This window comes from Protopterus annectens, chromosome 9.part0, assembly GCF_019279795.1.
Source record: "Protopterus annectens isolate FY-2018-M chromosome 9.part0, PAN1.0, whole genome shotgun sequence".
In the NCBI taxonomy this organism is placed as follows: Eukaryota; Metazoa; Chordata; order Ceratodontiformes; family Protopteridae; genus Protopterus; species Protopterus annectens.
In genome coordinates, this window is record NC_056743.1 from 1,946,590,920 (window position 1) to 1,946,616,964 (window position 26,045).

Genomic DNA, 26,045 nt, shown 5'->3' on the forward strand with positions numbered 1-26,045 from the left:
ACTTTGTTTGGGTAGATAGGAATGTGGAGTTAAGCCTCCTTCAAGTCCTAAGTGGCCATGAAAGCCTTAGGTAGCAAGAGTGGAAGAAGGCTTTGAAGGGATAGCATTATAAAGGATGGAACCTTCAGAAAGATTTAGCAAGGACTCTAGATGGGCCTCCAAGGGCTGTCCTTTTTTGGTACCAGGAATAGTCTGGAGTAGTAATGTTTTCCTTCTTGGCCTGGGGGGGGGATAGGTTCTAAGGTCCTATGGGCAACAAGGTCCTGGATAACCTGTGGGATTAAGTGCAGTTGGTTCTTGGGGGGGGGGGGGATGCCTAGTAGAATGTTTTTTTTTCCTGCCAAGACATGAAGTCTCTCTTCCCCAGCTTTGCCAGGACCCAGTGGTCTGAAGTGATTTCTTTCCAGAGGGGGAGACAATGAGAGGTGGGATGAGGGGGGAAGGTGGCTGAGGCAGTCATGCATTTCTGTCTGTAAAGTGCTGCCTGTTGGGGGGGCTGAGAGTGCCCTGGGGGAGGTAGATTTCCTGGGTCCTTTTCTATATCTGGAAGTGGATGGGGCAAAGGTTCTGACAAGAGGTCTTTGCAGGATAATTCCTGTAAAATTTTGGTACTGGAGAGACAGGTGTTTCAGGTTTGAGTTCTTTACTTTTTTTCCTGGAGGCTTTTAAACACATCAGCTGATTGTGTGCCAAACAGGAATATGTCCAGGGGTGCTTCTAAAATCTTGTTCTTTAAGTCCTCAGGTAGGGGTGTAGTCAAAGCCATGAACATCTGCGTAAAACAGAAGCAGATGCTGCAGATCTTGCAGAGGCCTCAGCTGCATCGTAGCTGCACTGAGTGTCTGGCAACCTGGGAAGCCAGGGACAGCTTAGATGCTGTGTTGCTTGAGGAGTCAGGCAAAGAGGACAGTAAGGATGAAGCCTGTGAAACCAAACCTAGGGCGCACAGTTGACCTTGTGGGTCTGGTAACAACCCTAAATGTTAGAGTGGAAGAGGTATACATCTTCCCCAGCCTGTCCATTACACCTTGCTATCCTTGTCTGAAGGCAAGGGTGAAGAGGAAGGAATGAGCTTGGAATGCCTGTCAGTGACCACTGCTATAACTGCAGGGTCGGCCAAAGGAAGCTTTACAAGAAAGGTTTGCTCATCAGGGACCTTATAGAAATGGTCAGGTCTCTTGGGAGCAGGAGGTTGTGCATCACAAGTTTGAGGCGGATGCAAAGGCATCCGGGTATGCTGGTATCACAGGAGGAATAGCTGATGGAGGGGGTGATTCCACTTGGAGTAGCTCAAAATACCTTTTTTGAATTTGTCATCTGAGCTGTATCCCATTTAAAGTACTCCCTCATTTTGGTAATAGTTTCTCCAAATGTAATACCACAGGGGGGAGTCTCCTTCAATGGACTCCTTATCTGAGAAGTCATCCAAAAGAAGCTATTTAAGAGGTGTAGGTCACTGACTCATTTGAGGAGATGGCTTCTTCCTCCTGGGAGAAGGCAAGATGGATAGAGATAGCAGAGGCTGGCCTGAGGCTTAGCGCAGACAATGTGGCTGCTGAGGGCCTAAGGGCCATGAAGGCCTACAGTAAGAACTGGGAAAAGGACAGCCAATCAGATTGTTCCTCAGGAGGAGCAGATAAATGCTTAGCCTTTTTTTATATAGAGGAGCTGATATGATAAAAGCCGAGGACCTAGTTTCAGGGATCTAGCCTGTGGGTGAGGTTTCAGATTCTTGGATTGCAGATGGGCATCCAGTGGAGCCTGGTTCCTCCGACCTTGGCAGTAGCTAACATTGGAATAGCCTCAGAGGACGTGCCTATAGGTACTTTGGAAACATCTTGGAGGGTAGTCCCTAAAGGTTCTAGTTCTAGCGGACGTCCCTATCCCCCTACATCAGTGGTTGGCAGGGTGTCAGACGGAGGAGCAGAAGTGGTAGGCCTAGAACCTTTAGGCAACTCCACCTCGACAGCCAACTTCAGATCCATTCATAAAGCTAGTCATTTTAACCTCTGATTCTCTAGGTATAAATTTAGGGCTGCCAGGTGATTTTGAAGAGTTTTGGGAACAAATGACTGGCAGATGCTGCAGGTATGGTCATGTTCCTGAACTCAACAAAAAGTACAGTTGTGTACCTACCATAGATGTAGATGTTAGAGTGTATTCACTGTTGCAGTCATTACACTTGGGTTTTCCTGCTGGCAGGCTACCCACAGTCGGCCTGAATTCCAAAGTCTAGGACCGGCGTTGGTTGCTATCGCCTCTTCCCTGACGTCAGTGCGCCAGGGGTATAAAAGATGCAGCAGACACCATTTTCTTCAGTTTTTTTTGCCCCAGATGTCAGGTGCCCCCAAAATGGTAGGCTAAAAATTTATGTCAATAAATATGCATGCAATAACAAACATTTCCTTCATCTACAAGCAAATACACCACATAGGTTATATAGGATAGAGAAGTACAGTTAAGTCCCAGCAAAGAAAAGGGGGATGGTGGGTAACCTGGACTACAACAGTGAATACACTAACATCTACATTTATGGTAGGTACACAACTGTACATTGTTCGTGTTTCACTGTTGCAGTCATTACACTTGGGTTGAATGCCAAAGCTGAGGTAGGGTGGCTGGGTCTAAATACGATTAGGAGAGGCTATAAGGCCCTGCAAAACTACAGTGGCAAAGCCTGCTCTGGATTTAGGGTAGAGAGGTAAATGGTAGTGCTTGGTGAAAGTGTGCACTGAACTCCAAGTTGCAGCCTCTAAAATGTCTTTGGTTGGTACCCATCTGAGGAAGGCTGAAGTGGCTGCTGCTCTGGTAGAATGTGGCCTAATGTCTTTAGGAATTGATTTGCCATGCTGTGAACAGAATCGAATGCAGTGGCCTATCCATTTCAAAATAGTCTGCTTTGAGATAAGCTTTCCTTGTGATCCTGCAGCATATGCCACTAAACGTTGCTCAGTCTTTCTGAAAGTTTTAGTTCTGTCCAAGTAGAAGCGTAGCGGTCTGTGTAAGTCCAAAGAATGCAGGAGTCTCTCACCCTTATTCTGTGGGTTTGGATAAAAAGTAGGCAAATGAATGGTTTGGTTAAGGGCCACACTGGACACTACCTTAGGCATCAATGTAGGGTTAGTCCTCAGAGAAACCCTGTCTGGAAAATGATGAAAGGTTCCACAGCCATGAGAGCCTGTAACTCTGAAACTCGTCTTACAGAGGTTATTGCTAGGAGCAGAGCTGTTTTCAAAGATAAGAACTTTATTTCAGCTGTATTGGCTAGCTCAAAAGGCGGCAGTGTAAGTTTCTACAAGACATAATTCAGGTCCCATGTAGGTATTGGTGCTCTCCTTGGAAGTCTTATGTTTTTGACCCCTCTGAGGTACTGCCTTAGCAATGGGTGAGAAAAAATAGGTGGTTCCGTATTGTAATGAGCTGAAAAGGAAAAGGCATGGATTTTAATTGATGAGAAGGATAGGCCTTTGTCCAGCATCTCAGTTAGGTATTGTAAAATCTGTGGAATATTTGGTACAAGCGTGTCAATTCCTTGTGCCTGGTTCCAAGCACAGAATCTCTTCCATTTTTCTGCATAACATTTTCTGGTACCTGGCCTCCAAAATAACATCCATCACTGCTTTAGAGAGAGTTGTGTTCTGAATGGCTGCATTATTCGCCATGCTGCCAGATTTAGGGTCCTGAGTTGGCTGTGCAGGATCCAATTGTTTCGTTGGGTCAGTAAGTGAGGAAATAGAGGTAATGTCCAGGCTGGGCTTTGAAACCAGCTCTTTAGGACTGGGTACCAGTGCTGGCAGGGCCAGTCTGGGGCAATCAGAATCATTTTTGTCATCTTGTCTGACCTTTAGGAGTACCTTGGGAAGGAGAGGCAGAGGAGGAAAGGCGTATAACTGTTAGAGCTTTCCAGCTGAATGATAGAGCATCCACTTTCCATGCTTGCGATAAGTCCTTGTGCAAAATCTCTGTAGTTGGCAGTTGAGGGGAGGCAAAAATCTATTTCTGGGCATCCCCATTTCTTTATCATGCTGAAGACTTGTGGATCCAGTTTCCACTCGTGGGGATCCATAATGTTTCTGCTTAGTTCGTCTGCCAGAGTAATTTCCTTTCCTGGCAGGAATTGTGCTTGCAAATGTACTTGATAAGTCAATGTTAAGTCATGGCTTGTCTGCAGAGGGGGTAGGAATGTGTGCCTCTCTGCTTGTTTATGTACCACATGACTAAGTATTGTCCATCCTTAGTTGTTGTCCTGGATGAAGAAAGCCTTTGAAAGTTGTCAGGGCATTCTGAACAGCCAGTATCTCTTTTTGATTGATATGAAGATGCATTTGGCTTGTGGGCCATGTGCCCTGAAAACATTTTCCTGCCATGTGGGGCCCCCAGGCATAATCTGAAGCATCTGTTATCGACTGCCTGGCTGTGGGAAGGTTAAATGGCTGTCCCTTAAGGTGACAGGACTGTGCCCACCATCGAAACTCCTGTTGAAGGCAAGGAATGAGGGTAATCAATGTTTCCCCGGCTGTGGCAATGTTGAGTCCAAACACTTTTTAGATACCATTGTAGTTTCCTTGTATGCAGTCTGGCATATGGAATTAGCAGAATGCAGGATGCCATGAAGCCCAAGGCCTGCAGAATCTTTCTTGCAGTTAACTGGGTCTTTGTTGCCAACATTGTGAAGTAAGACGTCAGTTGCCTTTGTCTGGTGTGAGATAAGCCATCTGGACAGTTGTATTTAAGCTTGCACCCAGGAATATGATCTCTTGAGAGAGTACTAATTTTGATTTAGTTTCGTTTACTGTGTACCCTAGGCAAACCAATCTTTTTACAAATGCGGGGTGCTCTAGTAGAATGTCCTTGTTCTCTGCTTGAATAAGGCAATCGTCTAAGTAAGGACATATTTGAATTCCTCTGTCTGTAATATGCAATTATTGGTGCAAGGCATTTTGTGAAGACCCTGGGTGCAGTAGATAAGCCAAAGGGCAGTGCAGAGAATTGGTAGTGCATTGAGCCAGCTATGAATCTGAGGTATCTTCTGCAAGATTGTCTGATTGGTACATGCAGGTATGCCTCTTTTAGGTCCAAAGTTACAAGCCAAGCCTTGTTGCCCAGCATGGGCAAAAGCTGCTGCAAGGTCAACATTTTGAATTTTGGAACATCCAGGAATGTATTCAGAATAGACAGGTCCAGTATTGGGCTCCAGGCTTTGTCCTTTCGGAGTACCAAGAAAAGCCTTGAGTAAAATCCTTGTCCCTGCTCTTGCTGTGGTACTCGCTGAATGGCCCTCATGTCCATGAGGGATGAAACTTGTTTTTGTGCCTCTGCCCATTGATTGTGTGGCAGGTCTGGCATACCTTTTGCCCTTGGCAGGGTTTGAAAGTGGAACCTGTAAGCCCTGGGACACTACATTCAAAACCCATTTGTCCTGGGTGATCATGCGCCAGTTTTGTGAAAAAAGTGCTAGTTTTCCCCCCAAGGGGGCTGTCAAAAGACAAGTGCTTGGAGCTGGCAGAGGGAAGTCATTGGGACTGTTTCCTGTATGGGTGTGATTTGTCTTCTCCGCTTTTGGAGGTAGAAGTGCCTCACTGTTTAGGCCTGAATGAGCCCTGGGGCTGGGAACTTCCTCTAGGGCGTCTGTATCTGCCCCTTTGCGGTCTGACACTGGAAAGGACCAATTCTTAGTAGGCCAGTTCCTGCTAAATCTGGGTGGCTGTACCTGTAAGAAATCCTTTACTGTTTGCATAGATTTCGCTTTGTCCTCCATTTTCTTCAACACCTCCTCTGCTTTAACACCAAATAAAGCATAATGCTGTAATGGAGCATCTAGTAATTTTGCCTTAACATGATCAGGTAGAATCTGTTCCTTTAATCAAGCATGCCGCCTAATGACAGAATCCGAAATGCGGCCCTGCAAGAGGCCTCTAGAGAATCAAAACCACACTGCAATGTATGCTTTCCCACTTGTTCAGTTGCATGCAATAAATCCTGCATTTCTTTATTTTCTGCACAATCAGAATTTGCCAACATTTTCTGTTTTAGCAGTGACATTAAGTATTGCTGATAATGAAGCATATGAAATTGACAATTTAAAGCCCTCACAGCCAAAGTAGCATAAGTATAAATCCCCCCCATCTGTCTAGTGCTCTAGAATCCCTGTCAGAGGGGATAGGGTTTTTTGCAGTAGAAACCTTGACCCCTTTGGGACCCTAAGAAATAGTTTCAGGATCAGCAGCAGGGTTTTTATAAAGAAATGTATGTGAGTCTGGAACCCTGTAGTATCCGTCTGGTTTTGCAGGGGGTAATGAGTCAGGAGAAAGGGCAGACTCTGAAAATACATCTACAATGTCTAACACAGGGAGAATAGCAAGTGGCCTGTGCTGAGGTAGTAAAATAAAATCTCTAAGCCTTTTCTTAGATTCTGAGTAGTCTTGGCTCTCCCAGTGGAAGTGCTCCCTCATGGTATGCAGGGTTTTCCCAAAAGATAAATCCTCAGGTGGAGAGGCTGAAGGAATAGATTTCTTCAGCATCAGAATCCTCATAGGGAGGAAGAGTATTCCTGTTCAGAAGAGGAGTCAGAGGAAATGGAAACCTGATCTGAAGATTCATATTCTGTCTCTTGCCTAGGCCTCTTAGGAGAGGGATGGGAACCCCTGATCAAGGTAATTAGGTCTTAAGCCATTTTGAGCATCTGTGTTTTAGGCATGGAAGTCTGTCCAGGAGAATGCTGTACTTGTCTTTAGAGCTGCTTTAGTCTTTGCTTTGGAAGCAGTGGTAGGCTTTACATATAGCTGTGTACGTCTGAAAACACCCTCGGAAGCGATGCCTGCTCAGCGGCTCTGGACCCATCTGAGAGAATAATTTCTGAGTGTCCAATACTGTGAGTATCCAGAGGCCTAGCAAGCTCCACGTGGGACTCTGCAGCAGCCTATGGCTCTGAGGTACCAGGCGTCAGGGGCTGCGAAAGCACCTCACTGAGAACCGGCGAATGGCTTAGCTGAAGCCTAGTCGGTTTTGGACCTCGGATGCCTGTCCTTTTCCTTGCGCTTTTTATAAACTCCAGTCAGTTGTTCCGATGGCATCATATAATTGAATCTTCGGCCAAAGTAATGAAAGGCAAAATCGTACCGCTTAATGCGTTGGTTAAATCTAGTGCAAAACCGATAGCTAGCAACGTTGTGATCAGCGTCTAGGCAAGGAATACAAGAATGAAAATTCTTATGAGGTATTTGCTTCCCACAAGAAATACAATAGTTAACTTTCTGACATCGGTCTGCAGCAAGAAAAAAAGTTTCCCCAACAGGGTACTTATCTTTAATGAAGACTTCGGATCTGAAATTAGACTTTGAAAATCTCAGGAGTCGGCCGACCGGCACTTGCGAACTGCTTTTGCTTCGGGCACCGCGCGGCAAGAAATACTGAAGAAAATGGCGTTTGCTCATCTTTTATACCCCTGGCGCACTGACATCAGGGAAGAAGCGACAGCAACCGACGCCGGACCTAGACTTTGGAATTCAGGCAGACTGCGAATAGCCTGCAAGCAGGACAACCCAAGTGCAATAACTACAACAGTGAAACACAAACATCAGATCATGGGAGTGTGCGGAATCTGACATATACAGTACAGTTTTGTACCTACCATAAATGTAGATGTTCGAAGATCCACATTGCTGCAGTCCTAACACTTGGGTAGTCCGCTGTCCTTGGTCGGCCCGAATATCAAAGTATAAGGCTGACGTCGGTCAGGGCGCATTTGACTGACGTCAGGATGTCAGGGTACAAATGCGCATGACCGACGTCATATCCTCAGTCTTTTCTTGCCCCAGATGTCAGAAGACCCTAAAAATAAAGGTCAAAGCCAAAAGACAGCAAACAACCAACCAACCACCCCTGCACTAACTATATGTACAATATATACAATATACACAAAATGTACAACCCAACCCACACAACCGCCTCTAACTACAGAGGGAAGGAGGGTAAATTGGACTGCAGCAATGTGGATCTTGAACATCTACATTTATGGTAGGTACAAAACTGTACTATGTTCTTCATCTCACATTGCTGCAGTCCTAACACTTGGGTAGAATCCCAAAGCAGAGGTAAGGGAGGATGGCTAACTACAAGGAAGCAGGAGCTGCCAAAATGCCCGGCAAAACAGCAGTGGCAAAACCAGCCCTGGACTTAGAGTAAAGTGGCAGGTGATAATGCCTAGAGAAAGTATGTACAGAACTCCAAGTAGCTGCCTCCAAAATATCCTTGGTTGCCACTCCCTCAAAAAGCTGTTGAAGTGGCAGTAGCCCTAGTGGAATGAGGCCTAATCCCAGCTGGAATCTCCTTGCCATGATGGGAATAACAGAAAGCAATGCAAAACCCAATCCACTTAGAAATAGTTTGTTTTGATACAGGCTTGCCCTGAGAACTCGAGGCAAAAGAAAAACAACTGCTGAGACTGCCTGAACCCTTTAGTTCTGTCCAAATAATAACGCAACTGCCTGTGGACATCTAAAGTGTGCAAAATCTTTTCCCCTTTATTTTGGGGATTTGCATAAAAAGTAGGCAAATGAATAGTTTGGTTTAAAGCCACACTAGAAACCACCTTAGGCATAAAGGAAGGATTAGTACGTAATGATACCCTATCCTTATGGAAAATCAAGAAAGGCTCAACTGCCATAAGGGCCTGTAATTCAGAAACCCTTCTTGCAGAGGTAATGGCCAACAAAAAAGCAGTCTTCCAAGATAAATATTTCAACTCAGCAGTAGCTGCAGGCTCAAAAGGTTGTAGAGTGAGTTTCTCCAACACAAAATTGAGATCCCAAGCAGGAGTAGGAGCTCTTCGTGGGGGTCTTATATTCTTTGCCCCTCTAAGAAATTGCTTGAACAAAGGATGAGAAAATGGTGGGTTGCAATCATAGTGAGCTGAAATTGCTGCAGCATGAACTTTAATAGAAGAGAAAGACAAACCTTTGTCCAGTAACTCGGTAAGATATTGAAGAGCCACACTCAAATTAGGCTCAGAAACATCAAAATCTTTTGCTGCACTCCAAAACAAAAATCTCTTCCATTTGTCTGCGTACACTTTCCTTGTACTAGGCCTCCTAGCTTCCAAAATAACATTCAAAACTTGCTGAGGAAGTGGAGGCCCACTTTGGTTCAAAACAGAATATGCCAGGCTGTTAGGTGCAGAGAGTGAAGCTTGACATTTAGCAAATGGCTGTCCTCCTGCGACAACAGGTGTGGAATCAAGGCAAAGGCCATGGAGGCTTCCGTACCAGACTTCTCAGTAATGGGTACCAGTGTTGTCGAGGCCAATCCGGAGCTATTAAAATCATCCTTGGCTTGTCCTGTCTGACCTTTAGAAGTACCTTTGGGAGGAGAGGCAGAGGTGGAAAGGCATATACATGAAGATTGCTCCAATTGAAAGAAAGAGCATCCACTTTCCAAGCTGTGGGATGAAACCTTTTGTGCAAAACTTTGGCAGCTGATGGTTTAGTGGAGAAGCGAACAGATCTATGTCTGGAGTTCCCCATGACACTGTCAATTTCTGAAATACATGAGGATCCAATTTCCACTCGTGGGGATCCATAATTGCCTGCTCAACACATCTGCTAAGGAGTTCTGTGCTCCTGGCAGAAACCTTGCCTGAAGATTGAGCTGTAAACTGAGAGCAGTCTCCCACAAAATCATTGCTTGCCTGCATAGTGGATAAGAATCGTTCCCCCTTGCTTGTTGATGTACCACATGACAGTTGTGTTGTCTGTTAGAATCAACACCTGTCCTGGAAGAAGCAATTCCTTGAAAGCAATTAATGCAAACTGGACTGCTAACATCTCCTTCATGTTGATATGTAGATGTTGTAGTCTGACAGGCCACTTGTTTTGTATCCACTTTCCATTTAGATGAGCTCCCCAAGCTTTGTCTGAGGCATCTGTCGTTAAAATCTGACTCGCCTCTGGCCGGGTCACAGAGAGTCCCTTGTTTAGGTGACATTCCTGAGCCCACCACAAAAATTCCTTTTGAATGCAAGGTATTATTGGAATGACAGTGTCTAGATCCTGGCAGTGCTGTGTCCATACATTTTGAGATACCATTGTAGCTTCCTCATATGCAGTTTGGCATTGGGAAGCACCAGAATACAAGATGCCATGAACCCTAAGGCTTGAAGGACTGTCCTTGCAGTCAGCCCGGACTGATGAGATAGTTGATGGAAGTAAAGGGATAGACTCTCTTGTTTGTCCGGGGTTAAAAAGGCCATCTGGGATGCTGTATTCAGTCTCACACCCAGAAAGCACATGTCTTGAGAGGGTACTAGACTGGACTTTATTTCATTCACAGAATACCCTAGGCATCTTAGCACTGCTATCACATAATCCAAATGATGAAGAAGCTCTCCTCTTCCTTGAGCCAGAATTAGGCAGTCGTCCAAATAAGGATAGATCTGTATTCCTTTTGTCTGAAGAAAGCTATCACTGGAGCCAGAACTTTCGTGAACACTCTGGGCGCAGTAGATAAGCCAAAGGGCAATGCAGAGAACTGATAGTGAGAAGTCCCAGCTCGAAACGCAGATACTTCCTGCAACTTAGTCTGATAGGAACATGAAGGTAAGCCTCCTTGAGATCCAAAGTTACCATCCAATGATCTTTGCCCAGCAGAGGTAAAAGCTGCTGCAACGTCAACATTTTGAACTTGGGAATGTCCAGATAAGTGTTGAGGATAGATAAATCCAAAATTGGTCTCCACGTGTTCCCCTTCTTTGGTACTAGGAACAGGCGAGAATAAAATCCTAGGCCCACTTCTGGCAGAGGGACCGGCTGTATGGCCCCTAGTTGGAGCAACAGAGAAACCTGTTTGTGAGCCTCTAGTCTTTGTGGAGGAGGAACGTCTGGCATGCCTTTGAAAGGAGGCAAGGTATGGAAACAAAACCTGTAGCCGTGGTGAATGATATCCAATACCCATCTGTCCTGGGTAATTAAACTCCAATTTTCTTTGAAAAGTGCCAACCTTCCACCCAAAGGTGCTGCCAGACGAGCAGGCTCTGGCAGCTGAAAAGGTAGGTCATTGGGTCTGCTGGCCAAAGGACTGACCCCTGCCCTCACCCAAAGCCTGTGCAGGAGAACTCCCTGTTCTAGGCCTGAAAGAGCCCTGGGCTCTGCCCTTACCACGTCTAGATCTACCCCTAGACTGTGAACCATAAGAAGGATATGTCCACCCTTTAGTAGGCCAATTTCTACTAAATTTTGGAGGCTGGACCTGCAAAAAATCTTTAACAGTCTGCATAGACTTAGCCTTGTCTTCCATTTTCTTTAAGACTGTCTCAACAGGAGGACCAAACAACACGTCAGATTGTAAACGAGCATCTAAAATCCTTGTCTTAACATGTTCAGACAAATTCTGATCCCTCAGCCAGGCGTGCCTGCGAAGGACTGACCCAGTAGCAGCCACCCTAGACGAGGCCTGTACAGCATCAAAACCACATTGCAAAGAATGCTTACCCACCTGTTCAGAAACATGCACTAAATCTTGTAACTCCTTACAATCAATACCTACTGCCAGAGCATCAACCTTAGACTTCAATAGTGAAAGGAGATAATTTTGGTATTTCAACATGTGAAACTGGCAATTCAGAGCCCTCATAGCAAGAGTGGAAGAAGTATAGACTTTCTTTCCCCATCTATCCAAGGCCCTAGCCTCCTTGTCTGCAGGAACCGGATTCTTAACAACAGAAGCCTTCACACCTATAGGCCCCTGGCTAACAGTCTCTGGGTCTGCCCCAAGACTCATAAAAAGATACTTATGAGCTTCAGGCACCCTGTAATACCTATCCGGCTTAACAGGAGCAGGAGGCAAAGAATCAGGATTAAGAGAAGCTTCTGTAAAAACATCGTCCACTACATCCAAAACAGGAGGTATAGCCAAAGGCCTATGCTGGGGTAAAAACAGAAATTCCCTAAGCCTTTTCCTGGAATCAGAGAAGTCCTGACCCTCCCCCACTCAAAATGCTCCCTCATGGAATGAAGAGTTTCTGAAAAAGAAAAATCCTCAGGAGGAGTAGCAGAAGGAGTAGAATCATCCACATCAGAATCAGAATAAGGAGAGTACTCCTGCAAGTCTTCAGCCGAAGACTCTGAAACATCAGAAGCCTGCTCAAAACCCCCCCAGCTCAGGATCCACCCTAGGTCTCTTATCAGGAGGGGGCATAGAACCCCTAATCAAAGAAATCAAATCTTCTGCCATTTTAAGTATATGCTTCTTGGGCACAGTACCTGAGGAGCTAGGGGTAACACCAACTGAAGCCAAACCTGGCCTGCCCCTGGGGGAAGCCTTTGAAACAGAAGGAGAGGACCTAGCCACCTTGGGAAGGGAGGGGAGTATAGTAAGATGAGAAGCCCCCTCAGCCTGACTAGTCTCCTGAGAGGCCACATCCTGCAATAATAAGGTCTCACCCTGGGAACACAAAGAAACCTCCGGTGGAGCCACCGGCTCCACCGACACCTCCAAAGAACCGGCGTCTGGTACAGACTGTTCTTCTAGCCTAGGCTTAACTGCCTTGTCCTTGCGCTTCTTCGAAGAAGCGGGCGTCGGAGCATCCGACGGCATTTTATAGTTGCACCGCTTCCCAAAGACTAACCTTGCACAATCCAACCTTCTCTTTATAGTGCGTTTATTAAATCTAGCACAAGAGCGACAGCCAACAACGTCGTGCTCAGGCCCTAAGCAAGGAATACACAAAGTATGATAATCTCTATGCGGTATCTGTTTCCCACAAGAAATGCAATTAACTTTTTCTGACATCCGGTAAATGACTGAGGCAAGAAAAAAACAAAATATTCTAACGGGTACTTAGCCAACTTTGAACACGGTCTGAAACTTCTAAATCGAAAAATCTCAGAACGCCAACCAGCACTTGCAATACTGCTTCTGCATCGGACCATGCGGCAAAAAAGACTGAGGATATGACGTCGGTCATGCGCATTTGTACCCTGACGTCCTGACGTCAGTCAAATGCGCCCTGACCGACGTCAGCCTTATACTTTGATATTCGGGCCGACCAAGGACAGCGGACTACCCAAGTGTTAGGACTGCAGCAATGTGAGATGAAGAACATCTATAGTTCCCTTTCTTAGCAGACATCAGCTAAGAAACACTAGCAACAACCAAAGCTCAAGCAACAATAACATTTTCCCCCAACAGGGTACTTAACTTTAGAAGTCTGAAGATGAAGACAGTGGAGGGAAGCAGTCAATCTGTAGTTTGACTGCAGCAGAGAAGTTCCAAGGTCGGTGCGTGCAGAAGTCATATTTAAGACCCCTTGGTTTATGGCCTTGTAAGCAATATCCCACACACTAGCAGCAACCAGGCTTGAGCTTTTGCATAGGAGCAGACGTTTGGGTCGCCTGAGACAGAGGATCCCACAGTATGAATACTGCAACATGTGAATAGGACTTCAGTGCAAAAACTAAATCTAACGTACAGTCCTCTAATCTCACATGGACTCCCTTCACAAATCTTACTCAGATTCCAGTCCGAGATCGTATCATCATCGTCATCAAAATCCTCATCATCATCAGCTCCTTCTTCCTCATGTTGTAATGTAACTGTGCGTGACTTGTGAAAACGTGGCTTTATATCTTGCTCACTATCTGGGACAGTCTCATCCTCTTCAACATCACCCTAGCAGGAAAGAGAAGAAGCAGTTAGTGACATTTCTCACGCCTGATAATTCATTAAAATTTGTTACATTTTCAAATGAGATTTGCGCCTAGTGACATGTTAACTAAACTTAAAACGTTAGTGCTACACTGCTTTATGACAGTTTCTCTAGTAAGGACTCAAGGCACCACCAAATCACTTCTGATGTTCAGGTAGAACCCAAAAGTCATGTCACTTTATACTTCCATCCCTATGTGAATATGGCCAACATCTGGGTTTTTTTTTTTTTTAACTCAAAAGACTTATCTTCTGCATAAAGATTTCACTTTTTAAATTGGCTTGTTATCTACAGCTTAAAGGTAGGGAGATGAAGGCAGCCTTTCTTCCCATACTCATTGATGAAAGAGATTTTTGAACTGGAATATATTTAAGGCAATATAAAACACAGAAATTAGACCTGTAGCACCAATTCCTGGATCAGTGGTGCTTATGAAGGGTGACCAACAACATATTGAACTACATCAATGCTAATTACTATTGTATCCAGTTTGTTAGGGCAAAATTTACAAAATTACCTCAGATTTGATAAGCAAAACTAGGTGACAATATGCTGCAAAAAACTTACTTCTCTTAAAGCCAGATCTGTCAGACATCAACTTTAGACTCTTGGATCCAGGGCTCAAGCTCCTCCCTTCTGCTCATAATTCCTTGTGTCCTACAGCACCTCAGTTAGTCTGCCTAAATCCCAGACAACTCTACTTCCAAAAGGAAATGGAAAAGTAAGACCACAGAGACAGCGAAAAACTTGTGTACTCACTATAACATCCCATCTGAGTAGGTAACTTCATTTGTCAGCAACCTGTGGGTATCGGATCCGTCCTGGATCCGAGCCGGCAGCTTTCCAAGCTAAAGATCCAAGCTCCTCCCCCTTACCCATAATACCCTGCAACCTCCCTCCAAGTCCTCAGATCAAGTTTGCCCAATTATCAGACATCAAGACCAACAATACCTGAACATCCTAACCTGATGCATACCAGAACTAAAACATTCTATCATTCAGGTAACAAAAAACAGGTTAAGGGGAAGGAGGGGGGGTCGGTTGCTGACAAATGAAGTTACCCTACTCAGATGAAACGTTATGGTGAGTACATAACTTCTTTATCTGAAGTAGTTAACTTCATTTGATCAGCAACCTGTGGGACAGAGTCCCCAGCTACCAAAAAACTTGGGAGGTCCTCAAGGAAGAATATTCCGGAGCACTGCAGAGCCAAAGGCTGCCCACCCTCTGGATATCAGATCTAGTTTATAATGCAAAATAAAGGTATGAGAAGCCCAAGTAGCCGCAGAACAGATGTCATCGAAGGGAACTCTTGACCAAAACGCAGCTAGGTAGCCACAGAATGGGCAGAGAGAGCATGAACCTCCAAGGGCTCCGGCCGACCAGAAATTTTGTACGCAAGCAAGATGCAGTGGGATATCCATCTAGAGTCACCTTCGCTACTGGTTTACCCAAGGATGGCTTAGCAAACTAAACGAAGAGCTGCTCTGACTTGCAAGAGGCAGCCGTCCTGTGCAAGTAGAAGCACAATTGTCTATGCACATCTAATGAATGCAGTCTGTACTCCCCTTTGCTCTGATAGTTAGGGAAGAAAACAGGCAAATTAATGGATTGGTTGATACTGGCTTCGGAAGCCACTTTAGGTAAGCAGGATTAGTCCTGAGAGATACTCTGTCCTTATGGAAGACCAGATACGGGGGTTTAGTACAAAGGGCCTGAAGTTCAGATATCCTTCTAGGTGAGGTAATAGCAATTCAGAAGGCAGTTTTCCAAGACAAGAACTTTAAGTCAACAGAAGCTGCAGGCTCAAAAGGTGGACTAGTTAGAGCCTGAAGAACTAAGGTTAGGTCCCATGGAGGAACCGCATTCTTGATAGGTGGTCTTAAAAGAAAGATTCCCTTTAAAAAAGTCTTACAGATCTTAGTGGAAGCCAAGGGCCCAAGATTGTCCCCGATGTGGAAGTGGGAAATGGTTGCCATTTAAACCTTCACAGTAGAACTGGCCCTTGATGGAAAATGTGAGATAGAAGCTCAAGTACTGCTGGAATGGGAAACGTAAAAGGGTCCAAATCCCTATGTCGGGCCCAGATGGAAAAACGTTTCTATTTACTGTTGTAGACCTTCCTGGTAGAAGGTTTATGTGCAGCCACCAGGATGGATTTAACAGCGGACAAGATACCGGGAGTCCTATCCACTAACGGAACTGGATCAACCAAGCAGTCAGCTTGAGGTCTTCCAGATTCGGGGTTTTCAATCCCGAAGGATGAGAAATTAGATCTGCAATGGGATCAAAGGAGGAGCTATGAGGTGAGACCGTAGGTAAGGGAACCAGGTTTGATGAGGCAGAATGGGGCTATGAGGAGAAGCTTGCTCCCCAACCGACGAGCTTTGTGCAAGAATTTTGTCATTAACAGGAGAGGAGGATAAGCATAAAGACCAGATGGCCAAGCATCAACTAGAGTGTCTCTGGGGCTCTCCCCCGGCGGGGGAATTGGAGCGAAAAACTCACTGCACTTTGCGTTCAAAGGCGAAGCAAAGAGATCGCAACAAGGTTGACCCCATCTGAGGAAGATCTGTTTCGCTACTAAGAGGTTCAGAGACCACTCGTAAGGTGAGAGGATAGTTAGACTCAGCTTGTCCACCAAAATGTTGGACCAAACCAGAATGTGCATTGCCAGCAGAAAACTTTTGGTGGATATCGCCCACTACCAAACTCTCATGGCCTCTCGACGAAGAGGGTAAGACCTGGTCCCCCTGTTTGTTGATGCACCAGACCACCAACATGTCTGTCTGAATTGCAATAGTCCCCGGAGGAAGAAGGGCATGGAAAGCCTGCAACTCTAGAAGCAGGATTCCCATCTCCAGAACACTGATATGCAGAACGGTCTCTATTGGAGTCCACATGCCTTGGACAGTTCTGCCCATGCAATGCCCCCCCCCCCACTCCAGGTGAGAAGGGTCTGTGGTCACCGTGGCTTGGGGTTGAGGTATCAGAAACAGTCGCCCTTCCCGAAGCTCTCGGGAATGGAGCCACCAAAGTAGGGAGTCCCTGCAAACTCTGCTGAGGGGAATCAGGGAGTCCAACAGATGTCAAAAGATGGACCACTGGAACTGTAAGGTCCATTGAAGAACCCTCATGTTCAAGCGAGCTAGGGGTGAAAGGCTGATAGCTGCCATGGACCCTAGGGCTCTCAGGACTAATTCCACTGGTGGAGCCAGAGACTGTAGAAGTGCTAAGACATGGAGAGTTAAACTGCGGAGCCTGTCTGCTGTCAAAAAGGCCTTGGACTGAAGTGCGTCTATTCTGGCCCCTATGAAATCCAGGACCAGAACAGGCTGAAGGGATGATTTTTTGTAATTTATGGTGATCCCCAACTGACGGGCCAAGAGTAGGAAGCAATCCCTGGCTGAGCATAGTAGATTCCAGTCTTTTTTGGCACCAAAAAGAACCTGGAGCAATTGCCCGACCTGGACTGTCCTGGGGGGACATGCTGGATGGCCTTTTTTCTTAGCAGCTTCTTTATTTCTGAAGCCACCGCCTCCCTCTGAATGGGTGGAACATCGTTGAGGAGCCTCAACCAAGGGGGAAGATTTATGAAAGGGATGGAGTAACCTCTGGATATTATTCGGAGCACCCAGCGATCTGTAGTGATGAACTCCCAATGTGCTAGATGTTCCGAGAAATGCCCCCCGACTGCCTCCAGAGAGGAGCAGTCTGGCAACCCCTCAGTTATGCTGCGCGAGTCGAAGGGTTCCCTCAACCTGAAATTCTTCGCCCCCCCCCCCCTCTGCCTCTGGGCCGGCATCCACCTTGACCCTCCCCTGCCTCTGAAGAATGAAGGGTCCAGAGCGGAACGGGACTGCTGAGACTTCCGGAACCACATTTTTTTTGTCTCCTCTGGTTCCTGGAAAAGGACCTTTGAGGAGCAGAGAAGCAGATTCCAATGGCAGACAGCGTCTTCCCGTCTTTCTCGCTCTGGAGCAGCGCATCGTGGACGGTCTTGCCAAACAGCGTAGAACCGTCAAAGGGAGCGTTAGTAAAGGACGCCTTGAAGGGTTCCATAAAGTCCAAAGTCGGAGCCAGGCGTGACACCGTAAGGCGATACCTGCTCCGCTGGCTCTAGCCGCCCCCTCCGTGGCATGGAAGAGAAGCCGCATAGAAGTGTTGTATATCGATTTTAGAGTGGCCATGCGAGCCGAGACAGTTAGCTTGTCCTCGGACGCCATTGACTCCAGAGGAGACCCAGCGTACTCTTATAAGATTCCGCTGAAGCCTAATCACGTGTGCCAAGTAATTCAGCTCCCTTATGGAAAAGGTGGCTGAAGCAAACATCCGCTTTTTGATGCGATCCATCGTCCGAGACTCCTTGTCAGGAGGATGGATCGAGGAACTATCCTGCACCAGTTCCTTCTTGGTGGCAGCCGCAACCACCATGGCATCTACTGGGGAACCTTTACTCCACGCTCTGTCGGGGGGGCAAGGATCTTATCTGGTCTCCTAGGGATTGGCTCCACAGTGTCTGGCTCCTTCCATGTCCTGGTGGTAATTAGGTCTACTAGGGGGTCGGCCTGAGGGGACACCCAAGAGCTACATGGGCCTACAAACACCTCCAGAAACACCGACTCAGAGGAAGGCTTCTGGGTCGACCACCCCCCTCTAAAGCACAGCATCTCCATAATGTCGCCAAAGGGGACGTCCTTGGGGGGGGGGGGGATGGGGGGTGACCTGGGGGAACCTTACCCTTCATCCAAGTCAGTGTCTTCCGTGAGGGACTTGGGGGAGTCCAAGTGCCCTCCTTTTACACTTTCATTTGTGAGGGACCTCCTCTGCGGGACTGTCCGAGGGCGGCTCACCAATGGGGTCATGCTCCTCTACAGGAACTAGTTGGGGCGTTGACGCAGGCTGTCCCTGGGGTCGGATGGAAGACAAGCCCATCTGTAAGGGAATGGCGGGTGGACCCATAGCACGAGCCGGGGATCTCGAAACCTTCGAGATCACCCTCTCCACCACGGCGAAAGCCGAAGGTGAACCACTCTCCCTGGAATCAGAGAGCAGCCCCCTCGGATCTGACGTGTGGGTCGGCGCCGGAGCCAAAGCAACCCCGAAAGGGAAGTGTGGTCCGACCGCATCGGAGCCAAAGACACTTACCCCTGCGGATCCGAGGCTCGGCTCCCAGCCCAGAGTGCTCGGATCCAAAAAAGGACCCGATAAACTAGAGAGTAAGGCCGGCGAAGTAGCGATTACTATCGGCGCCAACTTCCCTGCTCCAAGGCTACTCGGATCAGACTGCTCCAAAACCAGATAATGGATCGGAGAAAGAGCAATGGAGGCAAAGACGGGGGCCGAGCTCCCCCCCCCTCCCTCCAGGGGGGAGGCAAGAGCACTCCCATCTGCATCTGGGCCTGAAGGATGCGACATCATCCGGACCATGTCTGCATCGGAAAGGCTCCTCAGACCTAGGCCGCCGAGGCTGGCCGGAAGGCTGCCTGGATGACCTCGAAGGTGGTCAGAACTCCTCCTCCAGCTCTGGAGAGAAACGTGGGGAACGGAGCAGACAGGGGGAGGACCTAGGGACCTTCAAGGGGGAACAGAGCTGCTTAGCCGGCAGGGCTGAAGGGGCTGAGTCGACCTGCCGCTTGTGGCTCCTATGCCTTTCTCTGTGTCTTTCTCCCTCTATGTCTTCTCTTTTTAGCAGAGTCCCTCTCTCCCTGGGATACAGTGGGAGGTTGAGTCCCAGCCAGGGGAGGAGGAACTGATGGCTGAATAGCTGCAGCCGCGACTGGTGCCACTGAGGGAAGAAGTAGAATCCGCGGGTAAAAGACCAGCTAGGATTAACTTGTTCCTCCTCTCTCTCTCAGAGCCCGGGGGTTAAAGGCAGCACATATCTGGCAGCCTGATGTTAAATGAGCAACCCCCAAACAAAGAATGCACTAAGTTTGGCCATCGGCTGGGGACAGCTTATGACCACACTCAGAGCCTTTGGAAAAAATTGCCTTCGGCCATGACGAAAACACACTCCCTAACACAAGGGGAAGGGGAATGCACTAAAATTAAACTAGTCCAAGGGACCTAAAACACGCACACACACTAACTGCAAAATAAGGTGAAAAATTTAGAGCAATTTCCTACACTTTCGCTTACCTAATAGCCAGGAGCTAGTCACTCGTGCTTATAGAAGCCGCGGTAAACGAGATCTGGGGACTGGATGGAGGTAGCAGGGTATTATGGGTAAGGGGGAGGAGCTTGGAGCTCTGATCTGCAGCTTGGAAAGTTGCCGGCTCGGATCCAGGATGGATCAGATACCCACAGGTTGCTGATCAAATTAAGTTAACTACTTCAAATCTACAGTTAAGACAAGGTTCCAGACAGGCTCAATATGGTCAGTCAAGTGCCACATGTAAGGGCAACAGAAAGAGGAAAGTTCAGATGGAGGAAAACCATAATTGCTAGATATGTGGTGGCAAGTACACAACTTTCGTATCTGATCTTTACATCTGCCCCAGCAGATAGGACACAGTCCCCAACTACTATGAACTCCAGAGAGGTCGCATGGAAGGATTATTCCAGAGAATGGTGAAACCAAAGGAAGCAGGGGGAACATCCAAGTATTCTTCTAGATCCAATTCCAAATCAGGTAGTGGAGACTTCAGTTACTGTAAAGGAGTATGTATCCTTGAAAGAAGCCTAATCCTCTGAGCAGTATTTAAACACTTCCCTACAAACAAATCGAATGTCAGACTACATCAGTATACAACTGCACTTTAAGCTTATTCTTTCTATAAGTGGTACAGTGTCAGCCTAGCTGCAAAAATCATTTCAAAGACCACCTAATCCGTTTAAGTCAAATTCTGGGGAAGCTATCATAATTAAGCGAGAAATGTCCACTGCAAGTGCCTGGCTACAAATCCAAGAAAAGAGTGGTTCCGAAGACATCAAAACAGCAACAAAGTATGCCACTCCTAACTTTGAAGAGATTAGGCAAGGCAGGAAGTTAGCTTTTTACAGATGCCAGAATGGGAAGTACATAGCGCCTCACCATGACAAATACCTGAAGCCTTTGCTATCAGATTTCATTTGCTGCAGTAAATAGAAGCAGACTTCTATTACAGGCCAAAGAGACAGGGCTAGTCTCGTGGGTAGCAGAGCAGCACCAAGGCCAGCAGCTTATTTTGATGTTGGTTCTACTAGCCAAATTTTGGCAGGTTACGGAGTAATCAATTACAAAGATAACTGCCAGTTTAAAGGACAATGGGATATGCCCTCCACAAACTCAACTTAGATTCTTTTCTCCCTATTCCCTCCACCAACCTGAAAAAATGAACAATGCTGCCTCGAAAAACTATTTCCTCTGTTTTCCTCCAATACTACATTCCTTTCCCGTACTCTTCTACTTTCACTTGGAAAAGTATTTCTCGCGACATGTAAAAGTTAGCTTTTGGCTCAGAAGTTGTGATGTAAGAGCGGCTACAAATCAGCAGTAGTTTCTATAGAAGATACCGCCCAGAAACTTGCATCATCCCGGCACTATTTGCATGCTATTGTTAAAAATCCCTACCCCCGCCTATTATGTGATGTCAGAGATTCAGACCTTCCCACACCTGTAAGGTGTTAAAAACTTGCTGCAGGGAGTGAGGAACCCCTTTTCTATAGTGTTGTATCCTGTGGAGTGGTTTGTCTAGCTGGACATCTCGGAACACTTGGACTCCTTACCAAGAAGCTCCTACTGCATTCGGATCGTGCATTTAAACCAACTTCTTCAGCTTTTTTTTTTTTTATATATATAATAGTGTGTTCCCTGTAATGATGATGATTGTGGAAATTGTAGATCGCAGCATGTGCTGGAGTTTAAAACACTTGTGCATGTGCTACACATTTAAAATGCAGCTTTCTTCCAAAAGAAATCGTAGTATATAGTATAAGTACTTTGCCAATGGGTATTTAGATCCAAATTTCATTAACTAATTTTTTTTTTTTTTTTTTTTTGTGGCAACAGTTTGCAAAACCGAGTTAAGGTATTTTCTGTGCAAAACAGTGCAACTTTAAATTCAAACTTCATTGCCTTATATAAGGGAGGGTGTGCATGCCTTTATTTTTAAATCCGAACTTCCTGTGTGGTGTGATCAAGATTTCACCTTATGTAGATCCAGATTTCCCAGCATGAATTTTTGCCCAAATTTGGCTTTTAAGTTGCGTTTCCTGCAGTCGCTAGTATGTTTCATTTTTTAGTTTTTTTTTAAAGTTTTTCTTGCAGTCGCTAGCATGAGGTTTCACTTTAAAGCATCTAAAGTGAAACCTCTTGCTAGCGGCTGCAAGAAATCCTGTTTAAACAGATATGCTGTCCGGATGCTTCAAACAGGATTTATTGCAGTCGCTAGCATGATGCTTCACTTTAAAGCGGTGTGTGCGCTCAAGCAGGGACTGTGCGCAAGCAGGGACTGTGCGCATGTCTGTCTCCCCGTGTGCCCGTCCCTCTCTCTCTCTCTCTCCCCGTGTGCGCGCACCCGTCTCTGTGCGCGCACCCGTCTCTGTGCGCGCACCCGTCTCTGTGCGCGCACCCGTCTCTGTGCGCGCACCCGTCTCTGTGCGCGCACCCGTCTCTGTTTCTGTGGATGCAAGTTGCATAACACCAATGATCTTTATATCGTTGTCCCTGATTTCAGACCTTTCCTCCTCTACATTACTTAGTTATTTCAGGGTTTTTAGTGGTGCTCATTCAAGAGAGAATTGCATCTCATGTGCTTTTTGCAAGGTGTGGACAGTGGGGGAAAAAGTTTAGTTCTGATTATGCCCAGTTTGCTAGAACTGCTAGTAGCATTTTTATTCATATTGTTGTGCTTTCTACTGTTATGGTATATTGGTGAAAACTGAAACTGTACTGTGTAGTACTTTAAAGTGGGAGGATACTGCAGTCTTCAGACTGTCAATATTGTGGAGAAGCTACGTGGTAATTAAAAACGTGTCTTGTTTGCCATCCATTCCAGTTTGCAATATTACTAGCTTATAATTTCTGTGTGGAACATAGGCAATGTCTTTGAGGGCAGCAGGCATTCCACCTGCCGCACAAACATTGACATAGTTATTTACTCACTATATTAGTTAAAATTTCTTTTGGTGAAATTATTTTGATTTTTACCTTTCTAGAGATTTAGTATATTGACTGTTTTTAATGTTGCACTGTTTTGCGTTGCACAGCAGATGCCTAGGATTATTTGTTCTAAGCAACTTAGTGTAACTGAATTAAAAACAAGGGTTGTCTGTGGGGGGGGGGGTACACTCGGTGGGGTTGTAAGTGTGTGGGGGTGGTTGGTAGTGAGGGGTGCGGCTGTGGTGGTTGGATTGGGGTGGTAGGGATGTGTAAAGTTCCCTAAGTAACTTAGGTGTAGCTCGTGGTATGTTACTCAAATATGAGCCTGAAGTGCAGTCATACCACCCTGTTGTGATGCAAGCCAGCAACTGTCCAGATTTCCAGCAAATGTCGGGGATTTTGGCATCATACTTTTCATCTGTCCCTCTTAGTGTAATTTTTCTGGCAAAATTGTGACAAGTATACACCTAGAATGATAGGTATTTAAATTTCAATTGTCTTTTTTGCTTTCACGAAATGCAAGGCGACTCCAACCTCTTTATTCTCTCAACTTTCTAAAATTACTCAGTCAGATTTAAAATCCATCCGTGGGTTGGGATCCTTTGTGCGGTCAGCAACCTCTTCGTTAAACAGCTGTCAAGTGTAAAATAATTTGAATTTTACTTCTCTAGAGGTTATACATAATGATTTTGGTGCCTGGTAATGACAGCAGTCTAAGTACAGAGTTCACGTATAAATGCTCCTGATTTGGACCGTGTTGCCATTGGTTCTACGTCGCTATGCACACGTTTCCTGGGCACAGTAGCCAATACCAAAATTGTGCGGTACATGCCTAATCTACTTGTACATATTAGCAAACAGCTCTGCGCATGACTGGCTGAAATAAATCTGTAATCCTTGTATTTGTGATTTACTATTTCTACATATGAGATTATGCAGATGAATAATTTAGTCTTCCGTGATCCGATTACTCCTGGTGTTCTCCCTTCTTTTTTAGTTTCGCTGTTGAAATGTCATTTCAAGGTCAGACTTCAAGACAGGGTTATCAGTTTGAGCCTACCCATCGCCCAGGAAAGCCTAGGAGGAAACGGCGTATGAGCACCAGCAATGACAGTGAAGAGCCAACTGTACACCCTGAAGGCTATAGTCTAGTGGACACAGTGGTGCTTCTGCGGCCGCTTCACAATTATGAGCACAGAATGCGCATGTCACTGCTGTGTCTCATCACCACGAGCGATCGAAAAATGGAGACAAATCTCAGTATCAGAAAGTAACACATGCATCACCATCCACCCGTAATTCGAAACCGCTTGCTTATTACCATACGTCCTAGAAATGCTATATAGATATCACTGTACGCTTAGAGGAAGATACCGACTCACACAGTGGACAAACAGGTAAATGTTTCAATGGTTACTCTGCTGCTGAAGTGGGACTGACTGACTGCTTCTGCTACATATTGTAATGTGTAAAGGGAGGGCATAGTTAGCAACAATTCATGTTAGAAGCATTACAACTATACAGCTGTTTGTATGTATCGGGGGCTCATATGTGCAAGTGGCTAGTGCTGCACGCAACTTGAATATCATTGGTAAAAGCATTGTCGCTTGACATGTATGCACATAGCCATACCGTCGCAGTTGCTGAAAGTTCAGAAGCATATCTGGACAAATGTCGACTGCTTAGTACATGGTGCAAATTACTGAAATTTGTTTTGTTTCAGGTTGTACCACCTGTTTGCCTACAGAGCGTATGTCTTGTGGGTGCATAACAATCACAAACTTGGATTCGGAAATCGCATGATACTTCCCACGTGTGTTGTAGCACGAATAAGAGCTGAATTTCCCGCTGAGAAAATGATGGTTACACTGGGTTTCAGCCGTTTGAAGGACTATGGATTTTCTCTGAGCATTGATATGGACTTCTGGTCATCTAAGTTTGTTTATACGAAAAGGAATGCTATTATACATTAATGTAACACTCCTGAATGCACACTGTAATGGAGAGTCATAAAGTGTTGGAATCATCAGATTAAGATGCGTTTGTGATGAATGTTGACCCGACAATGTCTTCATAAAACAATTAGATTTTCATTTCTGATCAATTGTGGACCACCGTACAGTCTTGCCAGTGATGCAGAAAGTTGGGTGATTCATATGTACACTCAACTACAACTACCTGTCAGTGGTATAATATTTCATTATAGTATGTAGCTGTGGATTCTCCCATGATGCCACTGTAAAAGCATACTTTTAAGAACATGTGTGTACTGGATAAAGGAAGGTTAGGCAATGCAACTTCTCTTGGCTATTGTGCAGTTTTCAGTGTGTGCATCTAACATTTTTACAATTAATTTTTCATGGTAGGTCACAGTATGTTCAGCTGAGATTTTAGACTAATCCATCCCGAATTGGATATACGGTTCTATTACTGATGTTGCTAGCTTCCTCAGTTAGCGTCATAATCCTGCAAAAGCAATAAATTACATAGTTGAAGTATGGTTTTCGGTATGGTATTGACAAAGGCAACAGATGGCACATGTTAATATGGATGCATTGCAGACTAACATATTTAGTTTCTTTTGCCAACAGTCAGAAGTGTTTTGATTTTACATAAAGTCTGATCAATGGTGACTCGCACCAAGGCCATTTAGAGACATAAGGTACTGCTGCTATGGCGGGTGGGTGCTCTGTGGGTAATCGCGGGAGATTTTTGCGGCTAAGTCTTGCTCAGCATTGCTGAATGGACTGGGGTATTGCTGTCAATTAATGGATGGGTTCAAAACATACACGGCATTTACCCGTTTGGTGTCGCTGGGTAATGAATTACTTTTCTGTTGCTGGATTTTTAATAGAGAAATAAATTAGCCGTGATGCTGAACTTTGCAGAAGCTAGATTACAAGTAACCCACCATGTCATGCATTATTTTCTAATGAGTCATGAGTTGCAACATGCTTGGATAATTCAGTCTTCAGTTCACAATGTATTTCTCTTTCTTGTAGATGTACAACAGCCATGCCTCAGTGCTTTGCATATGGTTGCCGCATTTGCCGAGACTGTCTGCCACCCGGTGTATCATTCCATCGGTTTCCACGCGATATCAAAGTGTGTATCCGATGGGTGGTTAACTGTGGCACAGACGTCGGTAACAAGTCAATTTGTCAAAACTGAGGTAACCAGAGCAAAGCCACGGCATTTCCTGTGTTCAAACCATTTCGAAGAGAGCCAGTTTGAAATGAATTTTATGCAACAGTTACTTCG

At 45.7% G+C, this 26,045-nt stretch overlaps 1 protein-coding gene across 1 annotated transcript in view; it reads right to left on the reverse strand.

The window, feature by feature from the left end:
* TNPO2 (transportin 2) overlaps nucleotides 1-26,045 on the reverse strand; it is a gene marked incomplete in the record, with an annotated part of 2,382,582 nt that overhangs the window by 1,856,826 nt on the left and 499,711 nt on the right. Inside the window, 1 exon segment of the mRNA XM_044084755.1 lies at nucleotides 13,503-13,662. Coding sequence (XP_043940690.1) covers nucleotides 13,503-13,662 — 160 coding nt within the window.